A 10,856-nucleotide genomic window follows, 5' to 3' on the forward strand; every position below is an offset into this window, starting at 1 on the left:
TCAATTTCATTATCTACGGAATTTCTTTACCATTTTATCGGAGCGAGGTCTTGAAGATATTTTCTTGGAGGTGAATTTTCTTCTGCCATTTTTCTACAGCAAATTCCGAAAATGAGCCTCTGATAGTGAAGGATGCAGAGGTTTTGAAGGTTTGTTTTGATCGTGATGGATTGCATATAATAAAACGTCTCCTTCTCCACACACGTTCTCCTATTTACAATCACTTTTCGGCACTGCTGCTTTACTTTCCCTTTGTTTCATCATCCTTGTCGATGGGTTAACAATAGTCCGTATTGTTTCATTATCCTTGTCGATGGGTTAACAATAGTCCGTATTGTTTCATTATCCATGTCGACGGAGTAACAATAGTCCGTATTGTTTCATTATCCTTGTCGACGGAGTAACAATTCTCATAGTGGATGTATGGGACTCGATAGCAATGTCCAGGGCCGAGTTCGGGCGCGAGGAGGCGGACCCGATCCCGGACTCGGCCCGATATTGCAAGACCTGTGATAACATGGGATCACATGATTTCAATCGAGTTATGCCATTGGCCTGGTAAAACAAATCGCTTTCGTACAGTATAAACACAAGGCACAAATAAATGACACAACACAATCTTTGTGAGCTATCTGTCGAAAGTAACTGCGAAGACACTCAAGCCCGACTGGCATTTTTCTGTGCAGACATAATAATTTTTTTTAAAGTCTTTGAACTTTTGTCACCATTCGCTCGTCAGACTATGATCATTATTCCAATACTGATAAAAATTTGGGAAATTACTCCCTGGGTCGATTCTGGGCGACGGATTCACCTCACTTGATGGAAGGGCCAAATATAGGGTGTTTGGTTCAGCATTGTTACTCACAATGGATGATCGATTGCGGCCAGGGTGTGATCGACGAGAACACCTCACTTCTACTGAAAGTGGATCTTTGCAATCACAATTTTTCGGTATTTCAAATTTGGTCCGTAAGAGACCATCAGGAACCACAGCTTTCTCTCATATCCGCTCCACAGCTCACAAAACAAGGCGACCAGAAGGAGGAATATTCATAGGACGAGGAATGAGTTGATGATAATAACTGCGACCCGGACGGACATTCTGAAAATTACGAAAAGAGCTTTATTCAACACAGAGATATAACCAGAAAAGTATGGTGTGATAGTATGTGCGGATACTCCAATGCGTCCCTTGGTTTGGTGCAGTTATACCACAATGATGTAACAATAGTAATCGGAGTAGTTGCCTGGGACGAACATACCAATAACGTAAACAAAGCAAGCGTTATCAATAAATAGTTTATTAAAAATCAACACAAATTTTAAAATTCGTTTCATAAGATCGATATTGATAAAACATCAAATTCAATTGAACGATCGCTTCACAAATTACTTAAAACACGGATAGCATGCACAAGCACATGCACATGCAATGGATTCTTAACAGAACAAAATAACATGATTCATATTGTAAACTGTATCATCAACATTGGTATTGGTATTGAATAGTGGCATTCACATTTTCTGGCGACACTGCAAGCGCTATGGGTTTCAATTTATGATTCGCAATTAATTGTTCCATGCTGAAGACAAAACCAACAGGGGTTTCTAGAATCTGTGAAACTGATATGTTTTCAGAACTGCCATCTCTCTGGTTTATTAACTCGGTTGTAGATGTACCTAAGCCCGAATCTGTGGGTGCAGATGTATTGCTGTGGTCATAGACAGTCACGTCCTGGGCTGCTAAGTCTCTAGAGGAAATATATCCAAGGTCAACGGATTTACAGCGTTTTATTTCGAGGTACGGGTGGCGTTGGAGTTCTGGGGAAGAATCTGTCGACTGTGTGGTCATGCTGGCACTGTACGTGAATGTGTAATGGCTCCGATCACCCGAACTCGTGGTTTGATCGGAGTCCGATGCACTGTACTCTGTCGCTGCGAGGCCTGCTCCTGGACCTGGACATGTCGGAAAGTCGCCAGGGGAACAAGCCCGACTTTCTATGGGGTTATCCCTGTTATTGTTCCTATCCTCTTGGCTTGACCTCCTTGCGTTTACCCGACGTCTGTGCGTCATCCAGGCTAAGCACAAGCCCACCATGAGCAGGATAAGGATGGCGAATATGACGATCACGGCGATGAAAACATCTGTGGGTAGGGACCAGCAGGGCTGAGAGCTGCAAGCTGGAAGAGACAGACATTTATAAAGCACTGTTCTTCACATCCCGTCGTCTCCCGGGGAACGAGTAGCAACAATACGTCAGTTGAAGCACGGACGTGGACTGTGGATAAAGCGTGATCACAGCAGTGTAAGCCAGGACGATGCTTTGACGGTTTGATCGAGGCATGTCTGGTCTTGCGGGAACGAAGAGGTCGAATGACACGCATAAGGCACTTATTTTTCCAGGTTTTTATTGTTTTCTACTTTAAGGTTAGTGAGAGTCAGTAATTACATTGAGTTATGTTTATAATGCAGTTGCAGCACAAATTACGAATGTCGGAGTTGCGGAATGTTTCTCTCGGAAAACACGGCAACCATGACGGCCATACTATACATGTAGAAGGCACTTTCCCGGGATGCGCGATTACGGTATTAGTCGATGGTATATAGATGGCAATAAATGCTCACCTGCATCCTCTACCCCTTTTTTAAGCTTCTCTGGGTCACTCAAAAACTCCTGCTGAGGAGAATCCCTAGAATGGAGAGCGGATGAAATGGCTAGATTTCGAAAGAACCAACGGATTTTGTATCCTGTATATGTACATTAACTCTACCGTTTATATAAGACGATCCCTTTCATACAGAAGATATCGACTGACCACTACTTTTGAATAAAGCATGATAAGGTACGGGTTTGGTATTCAAAAACACATATTGTTGCAGTATGGAAACTTACTTCATTCAAAATCAGGCAATCATATTCCCTACTATGTAAAGTTCCCAAAACATCCCCAAACTGAAATGAAAATGGACCAAACTTGAGTGGTGTCACCCATGTCGATATTCATTACAGCTGCCAAATTTTGCGCGATATGTGTTTGAGATCTAGCTTTAGCTGTGAATCTCATGCATGTTCATGTTTCAGTATTTTACCACTATCCTGCGTGCATCACTTGTTTGGGTGTTTCCAAGATTGGGTTCGTGCCACATCAATATTATCATGACTGCTATCATCATAAATGTGCCAAAGTTTGATGCATAATTTACCTGATAAGAGACACGACTCTTGCAGTGGCTATATCAATGCCATCATTGTACGGACAGTGGACTCCAAAGACAAAATCCTTCCCAGTCCGCATGTTATGTTCCCATTGTACGACAAATGCATTGGTGTATGAACTCATCATCTGCAACACAGACAATAACCTTTCATTCTAATAACTTGGGGAGGCAACCTCACCAAGTCATGTTTTCAACCAACTGGGGCCTACCCCAAGACTACGTACAGAGTCCGACGGTCTAATGGAGTTCGTAGGAAATGGCTTTCGAGGTGTGTTTATAATCTCGATTGTCGTCCCCTCCCCACTTGCTGGCAAAGTCATACACTATGACTTTGATGTTGATGATATTTTTGTTTTTCTACTGGTTAACAAGTGGCGTGCTTTTGTACGCAGATGGCGCTATATCCTTCATACGTCTTACCTCAGTTTTAGAAAGCTTCGTTCCACATTTATCAAGGTCTTCAAACGTAAGGTCAACACAGTATGTTCCACTGTTGACAGGCTTGAAAATGCATTCGGCATCGTAATGGTGGTCCCTGACGTACACTGCGGCTATTCCCGACTTCAGGCGCTGTGGAAGATTCGCGTGCTCACTCAAGGAATGGTTGTGGGGATGATAACAGACATGCATACTGCCACGCTTGCACTTAACTTCGACTAAAAAAAGGAGAGTACATTGTATAAAAATAAACGATATAAGTCTAGCATCCTCAAATTATGATTCTGATCCAAACAACAAAACATGTTGCAAAACATATCAAAACTTGCATTCGGCAAGTTGTTAAGATCTGTTCGAATTGAGACGGCGACTGTTAGACTTTCGACGAGTATACTAGTATACGAGGTAAATGGTTCCTCAAAACAAGCCAAAACCACTCCCCACAATTACCGACAGTTTGTTTCCTCAAATACCTCCGCAGCCAAATATCGTATAGCTCACTCGCATTCCTACAGCGATTGGACCTACCATCCACCTACCATGTTTAAAGTCGCAATTTTCTACAGGGTTGTTTGGATCGCTACTGGTTCTTGAAGAGGGACAAAGGCATCCGTCCATCTGGCCATCACCGTCATTGTCAAAACATTCGCCATCGGTCTCGAGGCAGTGAGTGCAGTTGTGATCGTCTTCAGGGGTGAGCAGTGGAACTGAAAAAAATAAAGGGAAAGGTGCATGCAGAGATGTGGAGTCGTATGAATTGCATTGACCTTCAGTTCCTCGTATCATAGTGCAGCCATTGGGCTTCAGGCATGCCAAGGCCGACTGTGTGATGTCAATATGCCCGCGACGTAGATTTAGTAGGACTTAATTTTGGAGAATTTATAACAACTCGATTCAAGCTGGATATCGAGGTCCAGCCCCTAGGCCTTTCGTCTTTAGGGAACCCAGCAAACTAAAAGCAGATTTCTCACCACATTCGCTTATTCCTGGCCGCCACCTTGCCGGTATGGCAACGAAACCTTTGTTACAGGAACACGTGAAGCGGAATGTAGACGGGTTCATTTCGCATGCAGAATTGGGCAAGGAGCAGAAGACTGGACCGTTGGGGTTGCAGAAGTCGCCAAGGCTTGCTAAAGTAGACGAAGAGAAATCAACATTTGGCAGATCAATGTAATGAATGTTTTTGTTTTTACACATATTTGGAACATCAGTAGCGACGTGTAAAAAAATAGAAGCCCGTTGTCCTGCTCTCATTAGATATTTCTAGCCACTTCATACCTTCGCTGTTGACTATCCTTTTCGAACAGTTCATATGCTAGAATAACACTATATGGGAAACGAGTTCCCTTCTCTTACCTTCTCCAATGTCGCATCCTTTTTTTAATCGCTCGATGCCAGTTTTCTCCGATGATGCTGTTTTTCCCGGGCAATGGCAGTCATCTGCCACGCCATCGTCGTTGATGTCCACGCAGTAACCTTTCGTACGGCTGCAATTACCACACTGTGAACTATAGTTGGCTAGTTTCACTGCAATGAAAGGAGAAATAATGAAGGTTATGTAAGGATCCCAGGATCCCATTTTTCTCGATCTTTCATAACAGTTGAAGCATAATAGGGTCCCATCACTCTTTTGTACTGAACGTGATATTTCAAAATGAAAGGAGACAATAACAAATAATAATAATGTGTCGCAGAATCACCGATATTTCTGAACGGGGCGGAAAATTTTTGTTTGGGTCATCATTTCTCTCTCTGTCGTGACCGATAAATGAAAAGCCGTAATCAACGTCAGATCGCTAATGACTGATGAGACTGCCAACCTCCCCCAGTCCAATTCAAGAGGTACATACCACAGCCTTTATCCTCAACGTAACGAATCTGGAGCGTTTCGTTAGAATGACATTCGCAAAATCCAGTCCAGTCGCAGCGCGCCATCGGGCCCATTCCAGACTGACACGCCAGATCGGCTGAGATATTGGGGCTGCCGGTGCATTTCGAGTCAGGAGAAACTGAAATATAGATGTTATCGAAACTATCTGTAGCCATACATATATAATGGTTAACAGTAATGAAGCCAGGCCAGTGTGAATGTTTCTTAAAACAAAGTGCGCTATAAGTCTTCTCGGTATTTTATGATTACGTGAATACGTTCTGAACAGTGCAGCTCTCATGAATGCTTTGGTATCTAAAGTGCACTGAATACAGGGCCTATACTCACTTTGTTACAAAGGATATATACATGTACTCACATTTTTGACAAAAGAGATTCCCGAGATTATCAGTTGCCTTATGATGTCCAAACGTGCAGGCGCAATCTCCAGCACCCATGACGTTACAGTAGGACATCGGAACATTGGATTGACACCAGCTGTCAGCATCAACGTAGTTGGAGCAATTCCGGCCAAGCCAATCTAAAACAACAAATGAAAATGGGTTCAATATCAGCAATATTTCCATTTACCCATAACCTGTCTGGGTTTTTCTCCACTTATGGACCAAATAGATTCTCAACGCCACCACTATACACCGGGTAGCGGTGGCGTTGAGAACCACTTTGCCATTGGACAACCCATTAGTTATTATCGCCTCACCATATCAAACAGTCTCGAACAGACCTTGATTTTGTTTTTAAATCACTCGTGAAGGCACCTTTTAAATACTCTTAAAACTTTTGTATCACTTGACTTGTTTCTTATGAAGATAGCACCTCTTATCAGTTGCTTACCGTTTTTAGCATGTGCTGTTGAGGTCGCGATGATTGTGCACAAAATCCACAGGTATCTTATAGCCATTTCGTTCTGTATAATCGATGTGCCGGTAAAATCTTGGTGTGGTTGTAAAAGCGTTAAGAAGGGATCTATCAAAAAAGATGAATAAATAACGAGACACTCTGAATCTTTGCCAGATACGCCTGCACCACCTAGGGTCGGGAAAACGAACCAATTTTACAACAGATCTTCAGTAAAAAACGCAATCGTGCGCGTCTATAGACGATAGAGACATAATAGGTAGGTTAGCTCACAAAATATATTTCAAGAGATTTGAAATCGTTGTAAAAAGTCCTTTAGACATGTTTTATCTGCCATGACATCAAGTGTATTCACAGTTCGTGGAGTTGTGTACATGCACGGGCAGGGCAAACATGCAACAACTTTGGAAATACGGCATGCATGGAATACGAACCTTGTGCGAGTCTTGCTGAAGGACATGTGAGTGTCCCCGGCGAACTACCAAATAGTTTTTGCATAATAGTTCGTCTTTCTCGATTACGTAGGAACGCCATCGGTTATCTGTGTTGCATCGACCGATGTCGTTTTACTTTTGAGAAATGGATTTGTATTTAGTAATAGCTGTGGGTCATCAGTCACAAAAGATGTCACAGATTCGGAGATAAAAGTCGTTCTGTCCCACGCTTCGTCCATAGACACTGTGCACTGAATTTGGACATCTTCTGCTCATGTTAATTTCTCAATATGAATGAAATGTTCGGCTTTTCATTTTCTTGTGTCGATCATGTGCCTAGTTTATATGTAAAATATCCAGAAAACACCCCTCTCCCTTTCTCGACGCTCAAAATCGTGCTTGAATGAAGAAAGCTAAAGTCTTGAAAGAAATCCGATGAGTACTTTATTTGATAAATCACCAAAAACTAAACAAATTATGCTTTGCCAGGTTTTATTCTGCATCAATACAAATTACAAAAACAGGTGTTATTGTGAATGTCATGCTGATCCATCCAACTTGCCTCTCCCTACAGTAAAAAAGTTTCGAAAAGCGTTTGTCCAGTCCTTCCGCTCTGAGTCCTTACTTCACATTTTCTCCGCAGCTTTCTGGGCGGCTTCTTCCTTATTACGTTTTGCCCATTCTTGTTTCACTCTGATGTAAAGTTCTGGCCAGGTTATAAAACCATCTTTGTTGCTGTCAAATTCTCTTAGTCGTTGGTCAACTTCAGCTGTAAAACAAGTAGAGGAGGCATTATAAACACAGAGGCAAATACCCTGAATTTATGCAGCGTTCGGAAAATTGAGAAACGCATTGTTGGTATAACGAGAAAAAACGTGCGAACATGCATCCAGCATGCAGCCTGGCTTCAGAAATAGGGAACACATGTACATTGAAGACACACTAGTTGAACCAAAGTAAATGTTTACAACCGGCGTATCCCTTTAGAACGTATTAGTGGCCTGTCGTACTGAAGGCGTCCACTGGACGGCTGAAGGTAAACCTAATGGGTAGTGAATAACATCACACTGGTTCAACTCTGACCAAGTTTGAACATGGTTTGTTAAAAAAGTTGACGTTACTTATGCATCAATCATCAAAATTGTCCCCATCAGCCGCACATATATGTTTTCAAGAACATTGCCTCATTCCAAATTTTCACGTAACAAATCAAAGCTTTAATGATTGGCAGTTAATGTACCCGTACCTATGTTGTCTTCATCTATTTTCCGCAATTCCTCGTCTGATATTTTCGCTTCTTTATTTTCCGACATCTCATACATGTGATGATTCGATCCTTTGTACAACTCGAGGCCATCGATGGAGCTACTGTTATCATGATCATGGAGACTGAAACAAATACAAAATCCATGGTAGACAGTACAGTCAGATTCCACTTGGGTATTTTTAAGTTGTGGTCGTTTCCACGTCAAAACTACTATGGACGAAGGATGCCCAAACCTGCATGAACGGAGACATTCCTCACATTGCATGACCGATATTTGGGTACATACTGCAACTGCTGCATAGCGCCATACTGCGGTATGGTTTAAAGGATTCGAGACACTATCATTAGAATATGATATAAAGAATTAAATGGAATGGATATCAATGCCTTTTTAGCTGTTTTGAATGTCTTCATAATGGCTTAAGTGGGCACCATCAACCAGGTAAACGAGTTTCCATACATACATATGGCGAAAATTCGGATGGGCACGACACGTTAGCTTACGTGAAGAAATAGAAGAGGTGTTCATCCTCGGACATATTTTCAGCATCTGCTTTTATTCCTTTCTCCCGGAGATGATACTGTAAATGTCTGGAAGTCAAAGGAAAAGCTTGAAACATCTTATACACAAGAACACAAGCACCTTAAGTCGTCTACGTCGTGCAGGCCAAACCTGTTGCATGGGCACAATATAGGCAGTTTAGGGTTTGTCAAGTCAAGTACATAGTAAGTACATACATTTTAAAAAAACATAAGACTTGAAGTTTCATAAGAAAATATAACATATTCAACCTGACTGCTGCATTTTCTGCAGAAAAAAAATCGAATTAAAATTGAGGTGCCATTTTCTGCTAAATGCTTGTATAAACCATTTTGACCTGACCTCTTTCTGTTTCTTAATGAAACGTGTAATCAAAAGGAGTTGCGACTTCTGAAGTTCAGCATCCCAATACTCTAATTCGGCGCGGCGTAATTGTTAGATTTAAAAAAATTGCTTACTCCGCATCTTCGACCATTCTTTGGTCAAGAACGCCCCCTCGTGAATGTGCTGATCCATGAGGCAGCGAGAACGGCAGAAAGGTCAGTACTGATATAAGTACAAGTAACATCTTGGCGTCGCTGAAATGTACAGAATCGGGCTATAAAAAGTTAGGCATGCACAATGTGTTTTGGTGTGACAATTACTGGTAGCCTTATCTATATTGCACAATTTAAAAAAGATTTGCATCAGTTTTGAAATATTTGCATATTTTTGGGCAATTCCAATAAGGCTCAGAACTCTGAGCAAATTAATAGGTGTACCGCCTCTGCCGATATCACAAGCTGTAATAGTACCAAATGGTTATAACTCTCATTCGTTTGGCTGGAACATGTGCCTTCAGATAACTGCTTTGTTGTCAGCTCTCGAGCATGACTTCCAACACAAATTATAATGTATACCTCAAAATTATCTATCGACGGCTGTCAAATCTTCAATAAAGGCCACGTTTACAAAAAATAATAGCCAGAAGGTTTTTGAAATGTCGGCAGTTCTCGATTTCACATGTGACTGAGGAGAATGTTTATCTTACCAATGTAAATGTTCCCTTTCCATCCTTCTCTTTTGATCCTCCAGAAATGACTAGAATCGATTGTGATGATGTGTCAGCAACAATGATTCACTTCCTAGGCCCTGCCACACACAGCCGGTGTTCTAGTAATAGGACATGTATTCCGAAACACACTAGCTACAAGTTGAATAGTTGACAGAAACACCATACCATTGCATGAATATACTTATAACCCGCATTGTCATGTAGAACACATGCTACTTTGATGAATATGTTGCTGTATAATTAAATACAATGCACTGTTATATCAAATTCAGCTCAATCTGAGAAATTCAAAGTTCGCGGTTGGAAACTTCCAAAAAGAAATTGCATTTATTTATTTATATTTATTTTGCCTCACTCTCGTTGACCACCGATGCTTGGGAACCAGGCAACCAATAGTCCATGAACTACCAGAACCTAGTCTACCAGGTGGTAACGTAGGAAACTCATGAGGCAGTCCATTCGTTATCCTATTCATACGACCTTCATTGGATAACAACAAGACCGCGCCACCGAGTCGGAAATTTACTTGCCCTGTACCTGTGCTAGTGGTCTTTTGTACTACTCTTGTACGACTTTACAGCTTTTACATCAGTGCTGCCATCTGCTATGAGACATGTAAACTATGGTATTGTATCATCATTATGCACCCATGCTATTCGGGTTCCGTTCGAGTATGCGCTCTGGTCTTCTTCTGATGAATAAAAACGTGTTGTCTTTGTAACTTTATGGTTACGTGAAACCCTTGATCATCTCTGGACAAGGTCCGCTCTGGTTGGCAATCCGGCTGTGTAATGAAAGACCGGAACAGTACCCAAGAGATCCAGTTGAACGGATCAGTTGAATGATTCTACGTATCTTCCTGTTCTTTGTCTTATAACCTCACAACTCAAAAATATTATATCTATAGTAGAAAGCAATTTGGTACCCCGGGCTTTCTCCATCAACCCACTTGCCTAGCTTTAAAACATCCCAAGGAGCGAAACGACTACGATTTGGAGCGAAACGACTGGGAGCGAAAAGGTGATGGAGCGAAACGACCGGCTACCCACAAGAAGCTCTCTTCTTCGGTCATGTCGGTCAATGCCATATCAATAAGGCCACGGGAATTTCGAGAGTTGATGAAATAAGTCGTGAACGTCACTTCGTGTTA

General features: G+C 41.8%; 2 protein-coding genes across 2 annotated transcripts; both read right to left on the reverse strand.

The window, feature by feature from the left end:
* Positions 1–205: 205 nt before the first annotated feature.
* Positions 206–6,453, reverse strand: LOC135484860 (uncharacterized). The gene is made up of 10 exons (XM_064766554.1): positions 6,387–6,453; positions 5,911–6,072; positions 5,512–5,670; positions 5,018–5,188; positions 4,633–4,791; positions 4,201–4,368; positions 3,644–3,879; positions 3,209–3,348; positions 2,630–2,694; positions 206–2,184 (listed from the first exon to the last, which is right to left on the reverse strand). The coding sequence occupies exons 1-10, from the start codon at positions 6,451–6,453 to the stop codon at positions 1,487–1,489; spliced, it is 2,025 nt and encodes a 674-aa protein (XP_064622624.1). The 3' UTR covers positions 206–1,486.
* Positions 6,454–7,271: 818 nt separating this feature from the next.
* Positions 7,272–9,840, reverse strand: LOC135485106 (multiple coagulation factor deficiency protein 2 homolog). The gene is made up of 5 exons (XM_064766847.1): positions 9,683–9,840; positions 9,111–9,230; positions 8,616–8,702; positions 8,091–8,233; positions 7,272–7,613 (listed from the first exon to the last, which is right to left on the reverse strand). The coding sequence occupies exons 1-5, from the start codon at positions 9,703–9,705 to the stop codon at positions 7,471–7,473; spliced, it is 516 nt and encodes a 171-aa protein (XP_064622917.1). The 5' UTR covers positions 9,706–9,840; the 3' UTR covers positions 7,272–7,470.
* Positions 9,841–10,856: the final 1,016 nt, after the last annotated feature.

The sequence above is a fragment of the Lineus longissimus genome, chromosome 3 (assembly GCF_910592395.1).
Source record: "Lineus longissimus chromosome 3, tnLinLong1.2, whole genome shotgun sequence".
NCBI lineage: Eukaryota > Metazoa > Nemertea > Pilidiophora > Heteronemertea > Lineidae > Lineus > Lineus longissimus.

What these genes read in the sequence shown, in the direction of transcription:
- LOC135484860 (XM_064766554.1), bottom strand. Translation starts at nt 6,453, where the DNA reads ATGGCTATAAGATACCTGTGGATTTTGTGCACAATCATCGCGACCTCA. An exon ending in GCCAGGAATAAGCGAATGTG is followed by an intron (nt 4,369 to 4,632) that starts GTGAGAAATCTG and finishes TATTTTTTTCAG; the next exon opens with TTCCACTGCTCACCCCTGAA. An exon ending in AAAAGGGGTAGAGGATGCAG is followed by an intron (nt 2,185 to 2,629) that starts GTGAGCATTTAT and finishes TGTCTCTTCCAG; the next exon opens with CTTGCAGCTCTCAGCCCTGC.
- LOC135485106 (XM_064766847.1), bottom strand. Translation starts at nt 9,705, where the DNA reads ATGGAAAGGGAACATTTACATTG. An exon ending in AGAATGGTCGAAGATGCGGA is followed by an intron (nt 8,703 to 9,110) that starts GTAAGCAATTTT and finishes TTTGACTTCCAG; the next exon opens with ACATTTACAGTATCATCTCC. An exon ending in AATAGATGAAGACAACATAG is followed by an intron (nt 7,614 to 8,090) that starts GTACGGGTACAT and finishes CTTGTTTTACAG; the next exon opens with CTGAAGTTGACCAACGACTA.